Below are 25266 nucleotides of genomic sequence, written 5' to 3'. Positions count from 1 at the left end.
CACTCACTCCAGGAACACTGTTACTGTGCACAGACCCTCACCCCAGGCCCACTGTCACTGTACACAGACCCTCACCCCAGGCCCACTGTCACTGTACACAGACCCTCACTCCAGGCCCACTGTCACTGTACACAGACCCTCACCCCAGGAACACTGTTACTGTACACAGACCCTCACCCCAGGAACACTGTTACTGTACACAGACACTCACCCCAGGAACACTGTTACTGTGCACAGACCCTCACCCCAGGCCCACTGTTACTGTGCACAGACCCTCACCCCAGGCCCACTGTTACTGTACACAGACCCTCACCCCAGGAACACTGTCACTGTACACAGACCCTCACCTCAGGCCCACTGTCACTGTACACAGACCCTCACCCCAGGGCCACTGTTACTGTACACACACCCTTACCCCAGGCCCACTGTTACTGTACACAGACCCTCACCCCAGGCCCACTGTTACTGTATGCAGACCCTCACCCCAGGCCCACTGTCACTGTACACAGACCCTCACTCCAGGCCGCTGTTACTGTACACAGACCCTCACCCCAGGCCCACTGTTCCTGTACACAGACCCTCACCCCAGGCCCACTGTTACTGTATACAGACCCTCACCCCAGGCCCGCTGTTACTGTACACAGACCCTTACCCCAGGCCCACTGTCACTGTACACAGACCCTCACCCCAGGCCCCCTGTCACTGTACACAGACCCTCACTCCAGGCCCACTGTCACTGTACACAGACCATCACCCCAGGAACACTGTTACTGTACACAGACCCTCACCCCAGCCCCACTGTTACTGTACACAGACCCTCACCCCAGGAACACTGTTACTGTACACAGACCCTCACCCCAGGCCCACTGTCACTGTACACAGACCCTCACTCCAGGCCCACTGTTACTGTACACAGACCCTCACCCCAGGAACACTGTCACTGTACACAGACCCTCACCCCAGGAACACTGTTACTGTACACAGACCCTCACCCCAGGCCCACTGTCACTGTACACAGACCCTCACTCCAGGCCCACTGTTACTGTACACAGACCCTCACCCCAGGAACACTGTCACTGTACACAGACCCTCACCCCAGGAACACTGTTACTGTACACAGACCCTCACTCCAGGCCCACTGTTACTGTACACAGACCCTCATCCCAGGAACACTGTTACTGTACACAGACCCTCACTCCAGGCCCACTGTTACTGTACACAGACCCTCACCCCAGGAACACTGTTACTGTACACAGACCCTCACCCCAGGAACACTCTTACTGTACACAGACCCTCACTCCAGGCCCACTGTTACTGTACTCAGACCCTCACCCCAGGCCCACTGTCACTGTACACAGACCCTCACTCCAGGCCCACTGTTACTGTACACAGACCCTCACCCCAGGCCCACTGTCACTGTACACAGACCCTCACTCCAGGCCCACTGTCACTGTACACAGACCATCACCCAAGGAACACTGTTACTGTACACAGACCCTCACCCCAGCCCCACTGTTACTGTACACAGACCCTCACCCCAGGAACACTGTTACTGTACACAGACCCTCACCCCAGGCCCACTGTCACTGTACACAGACCCTCACTCCAGGCCCACTGTTACTGTACACAGACCCTCACCCCAGGAACACTGTCACTGTACACAGACCCTCACCCCAGGAACACTGTTACTGTACACAGACCCTCACCCCAGGCCCACTGTCACTGTACACAGACCCTCACTCCAGGCCCACTGTTACTGTACACAGACCCTCACCCCAGGAACACTGTCACTGTACACAGACCCTCACCCCAGGAACACTGTTACTGTACACAGACCCTCACTCCAGGCCCACTGTTACTGTTCACAGACCCTCACCCCAGGAACACTGTCACTGTACACAGACCCTCACTCCAGGCCCACTGTTACTGTACACAGACCCTCATCCCAGGAACACTGTTACTGTACACAGACCCTCACTCCAGGCCCACTGTTACTGTACACAGACCCTCACCCCAGGAACACTGTCACTGTACACAGACCCTCACTCCAGGCCCACTGTTACTGTACACAGACCCTCACTCCAGGCCCACTGTTACTGTACACAGACCCTCACCCCAGGAACACTGTCACTGTACACAGACCCTCACTCCAGGCCCACTGTTACTGTACACAGACCCTCATCCCAGGAACACTGTTACTGTACACAGACCCTCACTCCAGGCCCACTGTTACTGTACACAGACCCTCACCCCAGGAACACTGTCACTGTACACAGACCCTCACTCCAGGCCCACTGTTACTGTACACAGACCCTCACCCCCGGAACACTGTTACTGTACACAGACCCTCACCCCAGGAACACTGTTACTGTACACAGACCCTCACCCCAGGAACACTCTTACTGTACACAGACCCTCACTCCAGGCCCACTGTTACTGTACACAGACCCTCACCCCAGGAACACTGTTACTGTACACAGACCCTCACTCCAGGCCCACTGTTACTGTACACAGACCCTCACCCCAGGAACACTGTCACTGTACACAGACCCTCACTCCAGGCCCACTGTTACTGTACACAGACCCTCATCCCAGGAACACTGTTACTGTACACAGACCCTCACTCCAGGCCCACTGTTACTGTACACAGACCCTCACCCCAGGAACACTGTCACTGTACACAGACCCTCACTCCAGGCCCACTGTTACTGTACACAGACCCTCACCCCCGGAACACTGTTACTGTACACAGACCCTCACCCCAGGAACACTGTTACTGTACACAGACCCTCACCCCAGGAACACTCTTACTGTACACAGACCCTCACTCCAGGCCCACTGTTACTGTACACAGACCCTCACCCCAGGAACACTGTTACTGTACACAGACCCTCACCCCAGGCCCACTGTCACTGTACACAGACCCTCACTCCAGGCCCTCTGTTACTGTACACAGACCCTCACCCCAGGAACACTGTCACTGTACACAGACCCTCACCCCAGGATCACTGTTACTGTACACAGACCCTCACCCCAGGCCCCCTGTCACTGTACACGGACCCTCACTCCAGGCCCTCTGTTACTGTACACAGACCCTCACTCCAGGCCCTCTGTTACTGTACACAGACCCTCACCCCAGGAACACTGTCACTGTACACAGACCCTCACCCCAGGCCCACTGTTACTGTACACAGACCCTCACCCCAGGAACACTGTCACTGTACACAGACCCTCACCCCAGGAACACTGTTATTGTACACAGACCCTCACTCCAGGCCCACTGTTACTGTACACAGACCCTCACCCCAGGAACACTGTTACTGTACACAGACCCTCACCCCAGGAACACTGTCACTGTACACAGACCCTCACTCCAGGCCCACTGTTAATGTACACAGACCCTCACCCCAGGGCCACTGTTACTGTACACAGACCCTCACCCCAGGAACACTGTCACTGTGCACAGACCCTCACCCCAGGCCCACTGTCACTGTACACAGACCCTCACCCCAGGAACACTGTTACTGTACACAGACCCTCACCCCAGGAACACTGTTACTGTACACAGACCCTCACTCCAGGCCCACTGTTAATGTACACAGACCCTCACCCCAGGAACACTGTCACTGTACACAGACCCTCACCCCAGGAACACTGTTACTGTACACAGACCCTCACCCCAGGAACACTGTCACTGTACACAGACCCTCACCCCAGGCCCACTGTCACTGTACACAGACCCTCACTCCAGGCCCTCTGTTACTGTACACAGACCCTCACCCCAGGAACACTGTCACTGTACACAGACCCTCACCCCAGGCCCACTGTCACTGTACACAGACCCTCACTCCAGGCCCTCTGTTACTGTACACAGACCCTCACCCCAGGAACACTGTTACTGTACACAGACCCTCACCCCAGGCCCACTGTCACTGTACACAGACCCTCACTCCAGGCCCTCTGTTACTGTACACAGACCCTCACCCCAGGCCCACTGTCACTGTACACAGACCCTCACTCCAGGCCCTCTGTTACTGTACACAGACCCTCACTCCAGGCCCTCTGTTACTGTACACAGACCCTCACCCCAGGAACACTGTCACTGTACACAGACCCTCACCCCAGGCCCACTGTTACTGTACACAGACCCTCACCCCAGGAACACTGTTACTGTACACAGACCCTCACTCCAGGCCCACTGTTACTGTACACAGACCCTCATCCCAGGAACACTGTTACTGTACACAGACCCTCACTCCAGGCCCACTGTTACTGTACACAGACCCTCACCCCAGGAACACTGTTACTGTACACAGACCCTCACCCCAGGCCCACTGTTACTGTACACAGACCCTCACTCCAGGCCCACTGTTAATGTACACAGACCCTCACCCCAGGGCCACTGTTACTGTACACAGACCCTCACCCCAGGAACACTGTCACTGTACACAGACCCTCACCCCAGGCCCACTGTCACTGTACACAGACCCTCACCCCAGGAACACTGTTACTGTACACAGACCCTCACCCCAGGCCCACTGTTACTGTACACAGACCCTCACCCCAGGAACACTGTCACTGTACACAGACCCTCACTCCAGGCCCACTGTTACTGTACACAGACCCTCACCCCAGGAACACTGTCACTGTACACAGACCCTCACTCCAGGCCCACTGTTACTGTACACAGACCCTCACCCCAGGCCCACTGTCACTGTACACAGACCCTCACCCCAGGAACACTGTTACTGTACACAGACCCTCACCCCAGGCCCCCTGTCACTGTACACAGACCCTCACTCCAGGCCCTCTGTTACTGTACACAGACCCTCCCTCCAGGCCCTCTGTTACTGTACACAGACCCTCACCCCAGGAACACTGTCACTGTACACAGACCCTCACCCCAGGCCCACTGTCACTGTACACAGACCCTCACTCCAGGCCCTCTGTTACTGTACACAGACCCTCACCCCAGGAACACTGTTACTGTACACAGACCCTCACCCCAGGCCCACTGTCACTGTACACAGACCCTCACTCCAGGCCCTCTGTTACTGTACACAGACCCTCACCCCAGGCCCACTGTCACTGTACACAGACCCTCACTCCAGGCCCTCTGTTACTGTACACAGACCCTCACCCCAGGAACACTGTCACTGTACACAGACCCTCACCCCAGGCCCACTGTTACTGTACACAGACCCTTAACCCAGGAACACTGTCACTGTACTCAGACCCTCACCCCAGGCCCACTGTCACTGTCCACAGACCCTCACCCCAGGAACACTGTCACTGTACACAGACCCTCACACCAGGCCCACTGTTACTGTACACAGACCCTCACCCCAGGCCCACTGTCACTGTACACAGACCCTCACCCCAGGCTCGTTGTTACTGTACACAGACCCTCACCCCAGGAACTCTGTTACTGTACACAGACCCTCACCCTGTATCTGCTGTTAATGTGTACAGACCCACGCCCTGTATCTGCTGTTACTGTGTACAGACCCACGCCCTGTATCTGCTGTTCCTGTTTACAGACCCACGCCCTGTATCTGCTGTTCCTGTGTACAGACCCACGCCCTGCATCTGCTGTTCCTGTGTACAGACCCACGCCCTGTATCTGCTGTTCCTGTGTACAGACCCACGCCCTGTATCTGCTGTTCCTGTGTACAGACCGTGACCCTGTATCTGCTGTTCCTGTGTACAGACCCACGCCCTGTATCTGCTGTTCCTGTGTACAGTTCCATGCCCTGTATCTGCTGTTCCTGTGTACAGACCCACGCCCTGTATCTGCTGTTCCTGTGTACAGACCCACGCCCTGTATCTGCTGTTCCTGTGTACAGACCCACGCCCTGTATCTGCTGTTCCTGTGTACAGACCCACGCCCTGTATCTGCTGTTCCTGTGTACAGACCCACGCCCTGCATCTGCTGTTCCTGTGTACAGACCGTGACCCTGTATCTGCTGTTCCTGTGTACAGACCCACGCCCTGTATCTGCTGTTCCTGTGTACAGACCCACGGTCCGGCTGGGAATGTTGGTGAGTGAGGTATGAAGAGCAGCAGGTTTGTGAACTAAGTCGGAGCGAGAGTCTGTAACACTTTGTCATGTCTCTCCTCAGACCCTGCGCTACCGATACTTTGCACTGGGGAAGGATGATGAGCTGGGAAAGGAGGATTCTCCACAGTTCAGGAATGCCCTCACTGTCCATCCGGTTGTGGATCCCGTCCAGATGTATCGGCTACATAAACGTTACACTGAGCTGGAGCTGGAGAAAACCTACCGAGAGATTGAAGATTTGCAGGTGTGGCCCCAAGACCCAGCTCCATCCGACAGCACAGACTGCAGCAATGTGAGGGGGTTAGAGAGAGACAGACGGAGACAGAGAAGGGGAGAGAGAGAGGGAGAGGGAGAGGGAAGGTGTGAGAGAGAGCGAGAGGGAAAGAGAGAGACACTGAGAGGGGGAGAGAGAGAGAGAGAGAGAGAGACAGCGCAGATACAGAAAGCAAGACAGGGTGAGGGGGGGAGGGTTGAGCGAGAGGGATTGGAGAGAGAAAGTGAGAGAGCACACAGAAAGGGAGAGAGAGCACAGAGGTGGGGAGAGAGAGAGAGAGAGAGAGAGAGACAGCAGGAGAGAGTGAACTCACAGAGATGGGGAGAATGCGAGAGAGCTTACAGACTCTGAGTTGGAGTTACAAGACCACCTTAAATACTTCAGCACACAGAAACAGTAAGAGCACTGTAACGTGGGAGGGTCAGTACTGAGGGAGTGCTGCACTGTCAGAGGGTCAGTACTGAGGGAGTGCCGCACTGTCAGAGGGTCAGTACTGAGGGAGTGCCGCACTGTCGGAGGGTCAGTGCTGAGGGAGTGCTGCACTGTCAGAGGGTCAGTACTGAGGGAGTGCCGCACTGTAGGAGGGTCAGTACTGAGGGAGTACCGCACTGTCAGAGGGTCAGTGCTGAGGGAGTGCCGCACTGTCTGAGGGTCAGTACTGAGGGAGTGCCGCGCTGTAGGAGGGTCAGTGCTAAGGGAGTGCCGCACTGTCAGAGGGTCAGTACTGAGGGAGTGCCGCACTGTAGGAGGGTCAGTGCTAAGGGAGTGCCGCACTGTCAGAGGGTCAGTACTGAGGGAGTGCCGCACTGTCGGAGGGTCAGTGCTGAGGGAGTGCTGCATTGTCAGAGGGTCAGTGCTGAGGGAGTGCCGCACTGTCAGAGGGTCAGTACTGAGAGAGTGCCGCACTGTCAGAGGGTCAGTGCTGAGGGAGTGCCGCACTGTCTGAGGGTCAGTACTGAGGGAGTGCCGCACTGTAGGAGGGTCAGTGCTAAGGGAGTGCCGCACTGTCAGAGGGTCAGTACTGAGGGAGTGCCGCACTGTCGGAGGGTCAGTGCTGAGGGAGTGCTGCACTGTCAGAGGGTCAGTACTGAGGGAGTGCCGCACTGTCGGAGGGTCAGTACTGAGGGAGTGCCGCACTGTCTGAGGGTCAGTACTGAGGGAGTGCCGCACTGTAGGAGGGTCAGTGCTAAGGGAGTACCGCACTGTCAGAGGGTCAGTACTGAGGGAGTGCCGCACTGTCGGAGGGTCAGTGCTGAGGGAGTGCCGCACTGTCAGAGGGTCAGTACTGAGGGAGTGCCGCACTGTAGGAGGGTCAGTACTGAGGGAGTGCCGCACTGTCAGAGGGTCAGTGCTGAGGGAGTGCTGCATTGTCAGAGGGTCAGTGCTGAGGGAGTGCCGCACTGTCAGAGGGTCAGTACTGAGAGAGTGCCGCACTGTCAGAGGGTCAGTGCTGAGGGAGTGCCGCACTGTCAGAGGGTCAGTACTGAGGGAGTGCTGCACTGTCAGAGGGTCAGTGCTGAGGGAGTGCTGCACTGTCAGAGGGTCAGTGCTGAGGGAGTGCCGCACTGTCAGAGGGTCAGTACTGAGAGAGTGCTGCACTGTCAGAGGGTCAGTACTGAGGGAGTGCCGCACTGTAGGAGGGTCAGTACTGAGGGAGTGCCGCACTGTCAGAGGGTCAGTGCTGAGGGAGTGCTGCATTGTCAGAGGGTCAGTGCTGAGGGAGTGCCGCACTGTCAGAGGGTCAGTACTGAGAGAGTGCCGCACTGTCAGAGGGTCAGTGCTGAGGGAGTGCAGCACTGTCAGAGGGTCAGTACTGAGGGAGTGCTGCACTGTCAGAGGGTCAGTGCTGAGGGAGTGCCGCACTGTCAGAGGGTCAGTACTGAGGGAGTGCCGCACTGTCAGAGGGTCAGTACTGAGGGAGTGCCGCACTGTCAGAGGGTCAGTACTGAGGGAGTGCCGTACTGTCAGAGGGTCAGTACTGAGGGAGTACTGAAAGGATGTGAAAGCGTTTCCATACTGGGGAGCTGTGTGGTGATTAAGTTTTGAAGAGAGTTTATCTCAGGTTGACACTGGTGGAGAGAGACCGGGGGTTGGGTGGGGGGAGGGATTTTAGAGCAGTGAGTGAGTGAGTGAATACTGTGATAGTGAGTGAGCGAGTCCAGTGTCTTCTCTCACTGGCTGTCAGTCCCATTGGTAATTATTGCCTGTCAGTGATTGTTTATGATTGGTTTTCTGATCCAGCAGTCACTCCGATGGATGTTTACAACAATTGACATCACTGAGACTGACCTTTCATTAATTGAATATAAATCCCACCCATTGGTGTTGAACCCAGGGATTTGAACCCAGGGTCCCACAGCATTACCCTGAGCCCTGGATTATTAAGCCAGAACACAGCCGCTGTGTCACCATCCTCAGCCTGGACCAGGGCCCAGCACAAGGCACCGATGAATCACGTCTGAGAATTACTGCAGAGAATTGACTGGGATCCAGTTTCCTTCCTCTGACTGGAACCTAGCCTCCTCCCTCCCCCAGCGAGTGATGCAGCTTTCTCCCAGACATACCTTCACATTTTAATGAAGTCCTTGAGAGTTTATAAATCTCCAGAGAGAGAGAGAGAGAAACTCTTGGCAACAAGAGACATTTTCACCAGCAGCGAAAGAGAATGTGACCATCGCAGTGAATCAGGAACCATCCAACTCCCATAGAACATCAGCTAGACACACACGCACCGGCATACAGACACACACCGACACACAGACACACACAGACATACAGACACACACCGACACACAGACACACACAGACACACGCGCACCGACATACAGACACATACAGACACACAGACACACACCGACATACAGACACACACAGACATACTGACACACACAGACACACACCGACACACACAGACATACAGACACACACAGGCACACACCGACATACAGACACACATCGACATACAGACACACATCGACATAAAGACACACCGACATACAGACACACACTGAGACACACAGACACACACCGACATACAGACACACACTGAGACACAGACACACACCGACATACAGACACACACCGACATACAGACACACATCGACATACAGACACACATCGACATAAAGACACACCGACATACAGACACACACTGAGACACAGACACACACCGACATACAGACACACACTAAGACACAGACACACACTGAAACAAAGCACACAATGAGATTCAGACTGACTGACATACAGGCACGCACAGAGATACAGGCTGACATGGATACAGACCGACACAGAGGTACAGACACACACTGAGATATAGACTGACACTGAGATACAGACAGACACTGACACAAAGATATCTAAGGTCAGAAGTGGGGATGGTCCCCGATGATTACACAATGTTCAGCCCCATTCCCCTCTCCTCAGGGACTGAAGCAGTCCGTGTTCAAATGGAACAAGATCTGGACAATATCCAGGGTTGGGCTGACAAGGGGCAAGGAACATTCACGCCACACGGATGTCAGGCTGTGGTCCTTGACATTTAATGGTGTTTTCATTGCTGAGTCCCCCATAAATAACATCCTGCGGGTCACCACTGACCAGAAACTCACCTGAACTTGCCACATAAACACAGCGGCTACAGGAGCAGCTCAGAGGCTGGGAATCCTGCGGTGAGTAACTCCCCTCCTGACTCCCCAAAGCCTGTCCACCATCTACAAGGCACAAGTCCAGAGGGTGATGGAATACTCCCCACTTGCCCTGGATGGGGGCAGCTCCAACAACACTCAAGAAGCTCAACACCATCCAGGACAAAGCAGCCGCTTGATTGGCCCCACACCCACAAACACCCCCTCCCTCCCCCACCCACACTCAGTAACAGCAGTGTGTACCATCCCCTCCCTCCCCCACCCACACTCAGTAACAGCAGTGTGTACCATCCCCTCCCCCCCCCACCCACACTCAGTAACAGCAGTGTGTACCATCCCCTCCCTCCCCCACCCACACTCAGTAACAGCAGTGTGTACCATTCCCTCCCTCCCCCCACCCACACTCAGTAACAGCAGTGTGTACCATCCCCTCCCACCCCCACCCACACTCAGTAACAGCAGTGTGTACCATCTACAAGATGCTCTGCAGAAACTCACCAAAGACCCTCAGGCAGCACCTTCCAAACCCACACCCACTTCCATTGAGAAGGACAAGGGCAGCAGATCCATTGGAACACCACCCCCTGCAAGTTCCCCTCCGAGCCCCTCACCATCCTGACTTGGAAATATATCACCGTTCCTTCAGTGTCACTGGGTCAGAATCCTGGAATTCCCTCCCTAAGGACATTGTGGGTCTACCCACAGCACATGGACTGCAGCGGGTCAAGAAGGCAGCTCACCCCCACCTTCTCAAGGGGCAACTAGGGACGGGGAATAAATACTGGGACCAGGCAGCAACCCCCACACCCCTTGAATAACAAAATGTGTCAGAGGTACACATAGAGATGCAGTTGGGTGCAGGCACACACACACAGAGCGACAGAGAGTTACATCAGAGGCACCCACAGATCCAACCGCTACGTTGAGACACTGACACAGCCTCTGCCCAGTGCTTCCTGATGATCCGGAGTCAGTTCGTGGGCTCCATGCTGGCCTTGTACCCTGGCCTCCCCTCGGTGGTGAGCTGGCCTTGTACCCTGGCCTCCCCTCGGTGGTGAGCTAGCCTTGTACCCTGGCCTCCCCTCGGTGGTGAGCTGTGATTGTGATGGAGGCTGTGATGCTGACTAACTGACCGGGAAAGGGAATGTGGAGGCAGACCGCGTGGGCTGGAGGGAGAGTGAAGACCCTCTGGGGACATTGGGAAAAGGGAAATGGCAGGTGACGTTCGTGAAGGATGTCAGAAGGGCGGGGGTTGGGGGGTGGTGATTGAGCACGGTCCCCATGATTTACAGGTTGGGTTTGGACAATTCCTACACACTGTGCTTATATTCCCCCGGGATCCCTTCAGGGTGTTTGAGGTAATTAAAGAATCTACTTGGGTCAAAAGAGAGAACTGTAACCTCCGGGAGGGAGGGACAAGGTCCTAAATCGTTCCAATTTGAGCAGGGGTCGGGGTGATGTCAGGAAGCACTTCCTCACCCTGACGGGAATCGGGAATGGGAATTGGGTTTCCCGGAATCTGTAGATGCTGATGACAGTTGGAGTCTTCCAGAGATTTGTTATTTTTTTTGTCAGGGATTGAGGAATTCAATGGGCTGAATGGCCATCTCCCATTTCTGTGTAAAAAGCATTGAGTTTTTTACAGCTCAGTAACAGACCATTCAGCCCTATTCTAACCCCATTTCCCAGTCTTCTCATGGCCATATAGGTTCTGAGACTTAGTGATAATGAGCCCATCAGCTTTGCAAGGAACAGTCCAATTCCCCCTCCCCTATCCCTGTGTTTCCCATGGCTAACCCACCTAGCCTGAACACTATGGGCAATTTCCCATGGCCAATCCACCCATGGACTGTGGGAGGAAACCGGAGCACCCGGAGGAAACCCACGCAGACACGGGGAGAACGTGCAAACTCCACACAGACAGTCGCCCGAGGGTGGAATCGAACTTGCGACCCTGGTGCTGTGAGGCAGCAGCACTAGCCACTGAGCCACTGTGCCAATAATGGCCAACTGTTGTCATGGTTGAAGAGACTAAGTGACCTCCTCCTGTCCCTACTGTGCCCACAGGGCTGAATGGCCTTCTCTGGTTCTAACCCACTGTTTTGCCTCATGTTTTCAGGATGAAATCCGGAATGTCAGTGGGCTGATGGCTGAAGGGGAGAAGGTGAGCAGTTGGCCGGTGGGGATTAACCCTCCTTTTGAGCCCCGTACCCGGTTCGAGGTCCTGCGCTGGGATTATTTCACTGAGGAGCAACTCTTCTCGTGCATCGACGGCTCGCCAAAGTGTGAGTTGCGTGGGATCGACAAGATGGACATCAGCAACATCATCGAGACAGCAGTGGAGGAGCTGAACAAGAAGTATCTGCCCACCCTGGAGCTGCGGAAGGAGCAGCTGGTGAATGGTTATCGGAGGTTTGACCCCACCAGGGGCATGGAGTATACCCTGGACCTACAGCTGCAGGTGCTCACCCAGAAAGGGCACAGTCGCTCCATCACCAAGAGGGTATACCTGGTCCGGCCTCTCAGTGACATTGAGATCATCCCCATGCCCTACGTGACTGAGGCCACCAGGGTCCACATCATCCTGCCCCTCACCGTCCATGAGAGGGAGCAGGCCATTCGCTTCCTCGAGCTGTATGCTGTCAATGCGCTGGAGAGTAACGAGAACGCAATCCTCACCCTCCTCTTCATCTACGACCCCTTTGAAGCTCAGAGGGTCAATCAGAACGATATCTTCAGCAGCGTCAAAGCCAAGATTGTGGACTGTGAGAGGAAGTACCCGGAATCGAAGATTCCCTGGATTAGTGTGAAGACAGACTCCCCGTGCCAACTGAAAATCATGGACATCATTTCCAAGAAGCATCCGGTAGACACCTTGTTTTTTGTGGCCGGCATCAACATGGAGATCAACTTTGAGTTCCTTAACCGCTGTCGCATGAACACCATCAACCAATGGCAAGTCTTCTTTCCCATCCACTTCCAGGAGTATAACCCAGAGGTGGCCTATCACAACCAGCCCCAGCCACTGACCATTGACCTGCTGAAGGATTCCGGCCACTTTGACCGCGATTTCTTCGACGCCGCCTGTTTCTACAACTCGGATTACATGGCCACACGTGGGAGAATGGTGTCTGACTCCCTGGAGAACGAGGAGATCCTGGAGAGCCTGGACCTGTACGAGATGTTTGTGCAGTACTCCAACCTCCACGTCTTCCGTGCCGTGGAGCCCGGCCTGCGGCAGAAGTACAGCCAGCGGCTGTGTAACCCGCGAGTGAGCGAGGAGATCTATCACCACTGTGTGCAGAGTAACGTCCAGGCACTGGGCTCACGCTCCCAGCTGGCAATGCTGCTGTTTGAGCAGGAACAAGGAAACAGCACCTGAGAGACGAGGAGGAAGCTCTCCGTCCTTGCTACTGTCCCGGGTGCTGGGATCTTGCACCCCCACCCCCTCCCAATCCCTGTGTCCTCTACTCATGGAACTGGACAAACTCCTCACCTGCAAACAGACAGCACCGTCATCACCAGCTGAAAGGGTCCCAGTCTGGAGCATTGACATGGCCACCTTCTCTCAGGCCTCAGTCTACAGGAAAGCTGCCATCCCATAATGACCCAGCCCACTGCGAACACAAACCCAAACCAACAAAGACCAGGACAGTGTTCACTTTAATTCCCTTCACCCCATCCCACGCCACGACGCTCTCTCACCTCCTGTGACCCTGTGATGCTGGTGGGGTGGGGGGCAATGTGACAGGGAGGGGTGGGGAGGCTGTGATAGGGAGGGGGTGGGGGTAATGTGACAGGGAGGGGTGGGGAGGCTGTGATAGGGAGGGGGTGGGGGGAGCATGACAGAGTGGGGGTGGGGGGGAATGTGACAGGGAGGGGGTGGGAGAGAATGTGACAGGGAGGGGGTGGGGAGACTGAGACAGGGAGGGGCTGGGGGGGACTGTGACAGGGAGGGGGTGGGGGGGAATGTGACAGGGAGGGGGTTGGGGGAATGTGACAGGGAGGGGCAGGGGACTGTGACAGGGAGGGGGTGGGGGGGAATGTGACAGGGAGGGGGTTGGGGGAATGTGACAGGGAGGGGCAGGGGACTGTGACAGGGAGGGGGTGGGGGGGAATGTGACAGGGAGGGGGTGGGGAGAATGGGACAGGGAGGGGCAGGGGACTGTGACAGGGAGGGGGTGGGGGAGAATGTGACAGGGAGGGGCAGGGGACTGTGACAGGGAGGGGGTGGGGTTGGGAGGGGGGTGGGTGGCTGGGTCACAGGGAGTGCAGGGAGATGAGTAAATGGTCAGAAGGAGATGGTGATGTTGATGGAGATGTGGAGGGTGTTGGAATCTCCTGTCTGTAATGAAGGTTTGTGAGTGTGCCAATGTGTGAATGTGTGTGAGAGGCTATGTGTGACAGAATAAAAATCAAACACCATCAGTTGGATCTCATCATTTATTTGATTAAATCTAAGTTGTGTTAATATTTTTGGAGGGTTTGTCTTCATGAGGTTCTCTGTCTATATCTGACCAAACTCACCTCATTATCTCCCTCCCCTACCCCACAACAAGTTGTTGCACATGTCTGATTTCTGTCCTATCTGACCATGCACTGTTCCCAGAATAACAACACACTGTAACCACTCCAGACCTACACAGGGGTGAGGCAGAGCTCCTGTACAAACACAGAGACCCCCAACAGCTGCCTCCGCTAATCTCTATCAGACAGACAATGCCAAAAGGACTCTGGTCACTCTCCCCGAAACCAAGAACATGGCAGAAATGACAAGCAGACTCTGACAACAACTAGGAATCATGACAGCACACCAATCCACACCCACACTGCACCGACTGCTCATGAGAACGAAGGAGCCCGTACCCACAACATACGGGACCAACATAATGTTCAAAATCCTGTGTACTGACTCACATAAACACTATACTGACAGACTGGCAAAAAACATAGCAATCTGGAGAGCACATAGAACATTCCAGCACAGTACAGGCCCTTCGGCCCTCGATGTTGCGCCGACCTGTGGAACCAATCTGAAGTCCATCTAACCGACACTGTTCCATTTTCATCCATGTGTCTATCCAATGACCATTTAAATGTTCTTAAAGTTGGTGAGTCTGCTACTGTTGCAGGCAGGGCGTTCCACACCCTTACTACTCTCTGAATAAAGAAACTCCCTCTGACATCTGTCCTATATCTATCACCCCTCAGTTTAAAGCTATGTCCCCTCGTGTTCGCCGTCACCATCCCAGGAAAAAGGCTCTCCCTGTCTATCCCGTATAATCCTTTGATCATCTATTATGTCACTAAAGTCACCTCTCAACCTTCTTCTCTCCAACAGAAACAGTCTCAAGTCCCTCAGCCTTTCCCCATAAGACCTTCCCTCCATACCAGGCAACATCCCAGTAAATCTCCTCTGCACCCTTTCCAAAGCTTCCACGTCCTTCCTATAATGCGGTGACCAGAACTGGACACAATACTCCAAGTGCGGCCGCACCAGAGTTTTGTACAGCTGCAGCATAACCTCATGGTTCTGAAACTCGATCCCTCTATTAATAAAACACACTGTATACCTTCTTAACAACCCTATCAACCTGGGTGGCAACCTTCAGGGATCTATGTACATGGACACCAAGACCTCTCTGCTTATCTACACTACCAAGAATCTTACCATTAGCCCAGTACTCTGTGTTCCTGTTGCTCCTTCCAAAGTGAATCACCTCACACTTTCTGCATTAAACTCCATTTGCCACCTCTCAGACCAGCTCTGCAGCTTATCAATGTCTGTCTGTAACCTGCAACATCTTTCATCACTATCCACAACTCCACCGATCTTAGTGTCATCCACACGTTTACTAACCCACCCTTCTACGCCCTCATCCAGGTCGTTTATAAACATTACGAACAGCAGTAGACCCAACACTGACCCTTGCGGTACACCGCTAGTAACTGGACTCTAGGATGAACCTTTCCCATCAACCACCACCCTCTGTTTTCTTTCAGCAAGCAAATTACTGATCCAAACTGCTATATCTCCCACAATCCCATTCCTCCACATTTTGTACAATAGCCTACTGTGGGGAACCTTATCGAACACCTTGCTGATATCCATATACACCACATCAACCGGTTTACCCTCATCCACCTGTTTGGTCACCTTCTCAAAGAACTCAATAAGGTTTGTGAGGCACGACCTACCCTTCACAAAACCATGCTGACTATCCCTAATCAAATTATTACTTTCCAGATGATTATAAATCCTATCTCTTATAATGTTTTCCAACACTTTACCAACAACTGAAGTAAGGCTCACCGGTCTATAATTACCAGGGTTGTCTCTACTCCCCTTCTTGAACAAGGGGACAACATTTGCTATCCTCCAGTCTTCTGGCACTATTTCTGTGGACAATGATGACATAACGATACACAAACATCAACTCGCAGCATCACAACCCAGCCAACTCTCCCATACCTCAGTACACACAGACAAACACAGCCATCAGTTTGACTGTCCTGGGACTGGCTAACCGCAGACATACACGGGAATTCCTCGAGGCCTGGTCTTCACTCAGGAATGTCGAAATAGATCCCATATACAAACCACTGCAGAGCAAAACCGGGAATGGCAACTCCCACCCTAACAGACCGGATCATAGCAAATACCAAGCAGAGTAGGAGAGCAGTGCTGCAGGGCAGTCACACTGACCATGTTACCCAGCACGGTGACATCTGCTTCACTACACACCAGCTCAGTGAGCAAACCAACAACCACAACTCCCCCAACTCTGTGGATATCCCAGAACTCACACCATCTTTAAAATCCCACTGTATACGCAAACCTGCTTTGTCAGTCCGGGGGGGTCCTGCACAGTTTCTGCATTTACCCCTGGACATCGCAGGCAGTGGGATATTAACAGGAAATGCTGGAGAAACTCAGCAGATCTGGCAGTTTCTGTGGAGAGAGAAACAGAGTTAATGTTTCTTCTTCAGAATATTCTGAATGTTAATGAGGTGAATTTGGCTGTGAATAACTCCCGGCGCGGTGGCCCTGTGAGAATCTCATCAGCTTACTCTGAAAACCACACAGTGGCAGAGGAATTGAGTTCCGGAGTCCTGAGGTCATGTTGCAACTGTATAAGACTCTGGTGCGGCCTCATCTGGAGTATTGTGTGCAGTTTTGGTCGCCATACTATAGGAAGGATGTGGAGGCACTGGAACGAGTGCAGAGGAGGTTTACCAGGATGTTGCCTGGAATGGTAGGAAAATCGTATGAGGAAAGACTGAGGCACTTGGGGCTGTTCTCATTGGAGAAGAGAAGGTTTAGGGGAGATTTGATAGAGATGTATAAGATGATTAGGGGTTTAGACAGGGTAGACACTGAGAACCTTTTACCGCTAATGGAGTCAGCTGTTACAAGGGGACACAGCTTTAAATTAAGGGGTGGAAGGTATAGGACAGATGTTAGGGGTAGATTCTTTACACAGCGGGTTGTGAGTTCATGGAATGCCCTGCCAGTAGCAGTGGTGGACTCTCCCTCTTTATGGTCCTTTAAGCGGGCATTGGATAGGCATATGGAGGTTATTGGGCTAGTATAGGTTAGGTAGGATTCGGTCGGCGCAACATTGAGGGCCGAAGGGCCTGTACTGCGCTGTATTTTTCTATGTTCTATGTTCTATGAGTGATGCCAGTGTTGAGGTGGGTCTCCTCAAACTTCTCGAGCTGATTCTGTTATGAATCCCCCCCCCCACCCACTGTGGACCATGTCACTCAGCCCCACCTCCCCAAACCCTCCCACAGACAATTCCAACCTTTTTTTTCCTGCCAATTATTTTCTTAGCGGAATAATTAAACAGAGTGTGCAGAGACACATGGGCGCTGAGCACGAACTGTTGAAGGATGTGGGGTGAGTTGAGAAACAAACAGAGAAAGTGTTGGAGAAACTCAGCAGGTCTGGCTGCAGTTGTGGAGAGAGAAAGAGAGTCAGGGTGACTCTACAGTGGGGTGGGATTCCCCTTCTCCTTATTCCCACCGGATCAGTCCAACAAACACAGGATCATCCTCCCCATTACAGCCAGCTCCAGTGGGACTGTCACCACCCCCCCCCCCCCCACTGTCACCACCCCCACCCCACTGTCACCACACCCCCACTACCACACCCCCCACTGTCACATCTCCACTGTTAACCCCCCCACTGTCACAACACCCTCCACTCTCAGCATCGCACTGTCACCCCCCCCCACCGTCACCACACCCCCTGTTACCATCCCCCCACTGTCACCCTCCCCATTGTCACCCTCCCCATTGTCATCCCCCCACTATCACCACACACTACTACCACCACAGCCCCCCACTGTCACCACCCCCCTCCACTGTCACCACCCCCCCACTGTCACCACCCCCCCACTGTCACCACACCCCCACTGTCACCACACCCCCACTGTCACCACACCCCCACTACCACACCCCCCACTGTCACATCCCCACTGTTACCCCCCCACTGTCACCACCCCCCCACTGTCACCACACCCCCACTGTCACCACACCCCCACTACCACACCCCCCACTGTCACCACACCCCCACTACCACACCCCCCACTGTCACATCCCCACTGTTACCCCCCCACTGTCACCACCCCCCCACTGTCACCACACCCCCACTGTCACCACCCCCCTCCACTGTCACCACCCCCCCACTGTCACCACCCCCCCACTGTCACCACACCCCCACTGTCACCACACCCCCACTACCACACCCCCCACTGTCACCACACCCCCACTACCACACCCCCCACTGTCACATCCCCACTGTTACCCCCCCCACTGTCACCACACCCCCCACTGTCACCACCCCCCCCACTGTCACCACACCCCCACTGTCACCACACCCCCCACTGTCACCACACCCCCCACTGTCACCCCCCCACTGTCACCCCCCACCCACTGTCTCCACACGCCCCACTGTCACCCCCCCCACCCACTGTCAGCTTCCTTCTCTCATCATCCCACACTGATTGTTTTGTCTGAAACAGTCAGACCCCCATGTGGATGAGGAGTTCTGTCTGACCTGTGTCTTGTTAACGTTGCTGTCAGTAGAGTGGAGCCATTTCTCCCACTCCTCTCATTCGGAGTCCTGTTCCTTCATCAGGTATCGGGAGCTCTGAAAGCTAGTGCTTCCAAATAAACCTGTTGGACTATAACCTGGTGTCGTGTGATATTTGACCTTGTCCATCCCAGGCCAACACCAACCCCTCCACATCACACTGATCATTGACACCTGTTTTACACCACTATCACCCCTCTCCCACCATTGTCACTCCTGGTGTCTTTTCCTCTGGACACTCTCAACATCTGTTCTATAGCCCACACCCCACCCCCCAAACACCCCAGTTAACAGTATAAAAAAAATTACTTTCCAACTGCTTTTAGCTCTTAAGATGAGTCATACCAGGTTCAAAATGTTAATTCTGTTTTTCTCTCTCTCTGTCTAACGTCTTGGTAGGTTTGAGTTACTTGTGATTTCAGCTGCAGATAGTTTTGTCCCTGAGCTTTTATACATTCAAGCTTCAATGTACTCAGCTTTAAGAAACCTCTTCAGGGTTTTATTCCAACACGCCTGAGCTGGGGTTAATACTAGCTGCTCATTCTAAGGAAATCTCGTTCCCTGCACATCTTTCCCTTCTCAGAAGCACTGGTCTCCACTGCTATCCTATGATAAGGGCTTCCCTAATTAAAGCAAAAATTAAAAAAAAACACAAACCTCTCTCTCCAAACTATGGACCTTTCCCTAAAGTAAATTCCAAAAAGCACAAACAAAACTTGGGGCCCTATTATTTACCTTGCTGGGCCATAATATTCTAAAATGAACAGAAATTCATTTGTGGTTCACTGGAAGGTGTTAAAAAGTGGTAAAAGGAATCACCATGGCTACATAATACTTACAAGTTAATTATTGACTTCAGACAGACAGAAAACCAACCAGATACTCACTCCACACCCAGATACCAATGTTTAATTCTTGCTGACCCTGTGCAGTCCTCCCAATGGCAGCAGTTCAGAGGGAATATTGTCACAAACCCAAATTTACACAAAATATTGCTGAAATACAGACACACATTCCACAGTTTGCATCACATTAACCTTTGCCCTGATGTGCTGGGCTCCTCCATCATTGAGGGTGGGGGGATTTGTGGAGCCCCCTGCTCCAGTGTTTAATCATCCACCACCGTTTACCACTGGGTGTGGCAGGACTGCAGAGCTTCGATCTGATCCATTGGTTGTGGGATCATTTAGCTCTGTCTGTCACATGCTGTTTATGCTGTTTGGCGTGGAAGTAGTCCTGTTTGGTAGCTTCACCAGGCTGACACCTCACCTCCGGGTCTGCCCAGTGCTGCTCCTGGCAGACCCTCCTGCACTCTCCATTGAACCCGGGTCGATCCCCTGGTTTGATGGTAATGGTTGAGTGGGGGATATGCCGGGCCATGAGCTTACAGATTGTGCTGGAGTGTAGAGGGAGCTGCTGCTGTTGGTGACCCACAGCGCCTCCTGGATGCCCAGTCTGGAGTTGCTCGATCAGTTTGAAGTCTGTCCCCTTTAGCACAGTGATAGTGCCACACAACCCAATGGAGGGGATTCTCAATGTGAAGGTGGGACTTTGTCTCCACAAGGACTGTGCGGTGGTCACTCTAACCAATACTGTCATGGTCAGATACACCTGCAGCTGGCAGGTTAATATGGATGAATCATAGAATCCCTACAATGCAGCAAGAAGCCATTCAGCCCATCAAATCTGCACTGACCCACTGAAGAACATTCCACCCTATCCCAGTAACCCTGCATTTCCCATGGCCATCCCATTTAGCCACCACTTCCCTGAACACTGCAGGCAATTTCCCATGGCCAACCCACATGTACGGCACTTGGACTTCCAGAAGGGATTTGACAAGATACTATACAAAAGATTAAGTCATAGGGTAAGAGACCATATAGTTAGACATTTTATGTTAGTGTGGATAGAGAATTGGCTAATGGGCAGGAACCAGTGAGTGGGAAAAAGAGGGCCTTTTCATGCTGATCACAGGGATTAGAGCTGGCACCACAACTAATAACATATAGATTAATGACCTTGAGGAAGGAAGTGAATGGACTATTGCCAAATATAAACATGACACAACTGGTTGGAAAGGAAGTTGTGAGAGGAATACAGGCAGTTTACAGAGAGATATGTAAATGGGCAAAAAGATGGCAAATGGAGTATAATGTGGGGAAAATGCCAAGATGTTCTTTTTGGAAGGGAGAACAAAACATTTTATATTAATTAAATGGAGAGAAACCACAAAAAGCTGCAAAGGGGCTTATGGATACTTGTAAATGAAAGCACACAAGTACAGCAGGTAATCAGGAAGGGTCATGGAGCCTTATGCAATATGAGAGGAGGGAAGTTTTACTACAACTGAGCAAAGTTCAGGTGAAACCACATCTGAAGAAACCGTGAGCAATGTTGGGCTTCTTCAGAAAAGATGTTATTTCATTGCAGGAAGTTCAAAGAGGTTTGACCAGGATTATTGTCTGTGTGTCGGGATTGTCTTATGAGTAAAGGTTTAACAGGTTGGGATTCTCCTCATTGTAGTTGAGAGGTATGGCAGTGATCTGCTTGATATATACAGGATTCAAAGGGGCCTGACAGGGTCAATGCTGAGAGGATGTCTCCCCTCATGGGAGAGTCTAGGGTCAGAGGGCATAACCTCACAATAAAGGGATGCCAATTTAAGATCGAGATGAGGAGGAATCTCTACTCACAGAGGGTTCAGAGACTTTGGAACAGAGAGCTGTGGGGGTAGAGACCTTGAGCATATTTAAGGCTGAGATAGATAAAGCCAGATTCTTGATCAATGGGGAAATTTAAAGGTGATGGGAATGAGCATGAAAGTGGGCTTGGGAAATGGTCATATCCAATGGTGGAACAGGCTTGTGGGATGGGAAGACTTACTCCTGCTCTTATTCCTTATGGTCTCAAAAGTTTATGATTAACATTGAGTTATCTCTTCAAAGAAATAAAGGATAGAAATTTCAATTTTCAGTTAAGATGTTTTGTGAGTATGATTCACAGCACCTGATCCTCCGGTTCAAAGCAACTTTTTTTGTGTAACTTTGCAATCCTCACATTATTAGCATTGCGTCCAAGTTCTTTGGCACGCTTTCCAAGTTCTTATCTGGAAGGAGAGTCGAAAGGTTTTGTAATTGTTGGGCCCTTCTGCCATTCACACCACTTTTAGAAGTCGAGCCGGCCACTTTCCTGCTGGAAGGCAGGAACTAGCCCTTACACAGAGGTGATCCACTATCATCACTGAAGACTTAGTCCAGAAAGCCTTCCTGCTTCATGGACAGGAGGTGGAGGTGCTGGTTTATGGGAGATAGCTGGAGAAAAGTGGTATCCTTCCGACTCTAACTCCCAAAGAAAGCCATGCCATCAGACCATGCTGTATCCCAGGTTAAAAAAAAGGTCACTGAGTAGCTCAGGAAAATGTTGAATGATCTTTTACACTCTGTAACAGGAAGTGCCACCATCTTCTCACATGCTTGCCCCTCATTTTAAGTTGGCCATGTTTTTCACCAAGGCTCTAGGGCTACATGTCTCATTATTATATGTTTCATGTCTGATCAAATGCTGTCATACAGGTCATTCTCCAAAACAGCTCCCATTGCCTGCCCTCTGACCTTCCTACTTACAAAGTGGGGAATCCTCACCCCCTTTACTGCACTTGCATCATTACAAAGTAGCCATCCATTCACCGGCATAATCATTCACTTTACATCTTATTGCAGGGCAGACTGGCCTACAGCTGGGCTGAGAAAGTAAAGACACCCAGGAAGAGAACAACCAAATAAAAGATTATTGATCTGTTGTAGAAGACTAAACCCAAGGCAACATCAACAGCCGACCAACCCAATAAACAGCATTGTGTTGCGTTCCACTGTTGGACTGTTAACATTAGTAATGATTCATTCTTCATCAGCACAGGTTATATCTCTCTGACTCACCTAATTCCAAACCTCCCCACATGCAGGTATTCCCCACACTAATGGATGCCACAAAGCGACATCACTGGAGATCCTATTGTACTCTAGGCTACTTTCTCCCCACCCCCACCCCCCTCTCATTTATCTCTCCACTCTGCAGGCACCCTGCCTCGATTCCTGATGAAGGGCTTTTACCCGAAACGTCGGTTTTCCTGCTCCTCGGATGCTGCCTGACCTGCTGTGCTTTTCCAACACCACTCTAATCTAGACCATGGCCAATCCACCTGACCCTGTACATCTTTGGACTGTGGGAGGAAACCCTCGCAGACACGGGGAGAATGTGTAAACTCCACACAGACCATTGCCCAAGACTGGAATCGAACCGTGGGTGGTGCTAAACACTGAGCCACCGTGCCAGGTCAAGAATGTTTATTCCTGTTGTTTCAGAATTGGCACATGGTGCCCAGAATCGTACCCAATCCTCCAGCTGGGGGCTGAACCTGTATTTTATAAACGATGTTACTGAGCCAGATGGGATTTACAACAGTCGGATTGTTTCAGGGCAGCCACAAACAGTTCATTCTGATTCCTTCTTCCCAATCCAAACACCAGAGGAATAGTCTTTGCTGCAGGACAGAGTGAACTGAGGGTTCAGGATTCAGAGCAGCGCTGTGTCTGTTCCAGCTGCAAGGATCCTCCCTCCCCAGGCCAGTGGCAGTCTTGCTACAGTTTATAGATCACGCCAAGTCACTACACAAAGGCTGATTGTTCAGCACCAGCGCCATACACACGGGGCTTGGCTGGGGTTCACAGCCTGACATCGCAACATCTGCCCAAACTGCTGCAGTTTCACCCAGCTCCCTGGGACATGCACAGCTCCCTGGGACATACACAGCTGCCCGGGACATACACAGCTCCCTGGGACATACACAGCTCCCTGGGACATACACAGCTCCCTGGGACATACACAGCTGCCCGGGACATACACGGCACAGAGCCTGAAACACACGGGTTACTCTGAATGGCCAACAGCACATCACACAACGGAGCACAGCTCCTTCGACTATACCCCGATCAAACACTCCCAGGACAGGGATTGCACGGGGTTAGATACAGAGTAAAGCTCCCTCAACACTGCCCTTCAACCCCCATCAAACATTCCCGGGATAAGGATAGCACAGGGTTAGATACAGAGTAAAGCCCCCTCTACACTGTCCCACCATCAAACATTCCCAGGAAAGGGACAGCAGGGGATTAGATACAGAATAAAGTTCCATCTACTCTGTCCCCATCAAACACTCCCAGGACAGGGACAGCACGGGGTTAGATACAGAGTAAAGCTCCCTCTACACTGTCCCCATCATATCCTCCCAGGACAGGGACAGCACGGGGTTAGATACAGAGTAGAGCTCCCTCTACACTGTCCCCCATCAAACACTCCCAGGACAGAGATTGCACAGGGTTAGATACAGAGTAAAGCTCCCTCTACACTGTCCCCCATCAAACACTCCCAGGACATGGACCACACGGGGTGAGATACAGACTAAAGCTCCCTCTACACTGTCCCCATCAAACACTCCCAGGGACAGGGACAGCACGGGGTTAGATACAGTGTAAAGCTCCCTCTACACTGACACCATCAAACACTCCCAGGACAGGGACAGCACGGGGTTAGATACAGAGTAAAGCTCCCTCTACGCTGTCCCCATCAAAGATTGGATTGGAATGAGGTTTTTATATTTATGGTGAGTTTAGGGGAATGTGGGTTAAACTGACTACACGTTGTCTGTGTGTAATGACAGAGCAGCCTGAAGGCAGCCTGGCATATGGTCACCTCTGTGTTATCTGATTGTGTGATGGCTGCGGGATCCCTCTCAGGTGGAACGAGACAGGGTGAAAGGTCATGTTTTAGATCTTCCCACGGGACATGGAGCCCTGTTGCTGATACAGTAAAGAAAAACATTTTCACCGAAATTCATTGGGATGTATTTTTGTCAGAGTGTGTTTGTATTTTTAGGTTGGAAGTGTGATTGTTGGATTGAAATAATTTATCACGTCTTATAGGAGAATCCCCTCAGAAAACTTTGAGACACCAAATATTCTCTGTCCTGCTCAATCCTGGACTTTGTCAGTGAGGAACAGTCAAAGGCCACAGGACCCACCTCAGTATCTCCACACTCTTCACCTCTAATCTTTCACCTCTAGATGCCGCTGCACTGGGACATGTGGACATCCTGGGAGCTACAAGACAGCAGCAGGGGCACTAT

The 25266-nt window shown here is 52.5% G+C and overlaps 1 protein-coding gene across 1 annotated transcript in view; it reads left to right on the top strand.

The window, feature by feature from the left end:
* chpfa (chondroitin polymerizing factor a) overlaps nt 1-13725 on the top strand; it is a 73481-nt gene extending 59756 nt beyond the window's left edge. Inside the window, exons 3-4 of the mRNA XM_060827774.1 lie at nt 6123-6305; nt 12102-13725. Coding sequence (XP_060683757.1) covers nt 6123-6305; nt 12102-13364 — 1446 coding nt within the window. The 3' untranslated portion in view covers nt 13365-13725. The remainder of the gene's footprint in view (nt 1-6122; nt 6306-12101) is intronic.
* Nucleotides 13726-25266: the final 11541 nt, after the last annotated feature.

This window comes from Hemiscyllium ocellatum, chromosome 7, assembly GCF_020745735.1.
Source record: "Hemiscyllium ocellatum isolate sHemOce1 chromosome 7, sHemOce1.pat.X.cur, whole genome shotgun sequence".
Taxonomy (NCBI): domain Eukaryota; kingdom Metazoa; phylum Chordata; class Chondrichthyes; order Orectolobiformes; family Hemiscylliidae; genus Hemiscyllium; species Hemiscyllium ocellatum.
This window is presented reverse-complemented; position numbering and strand designations above follow the sequence as displayed.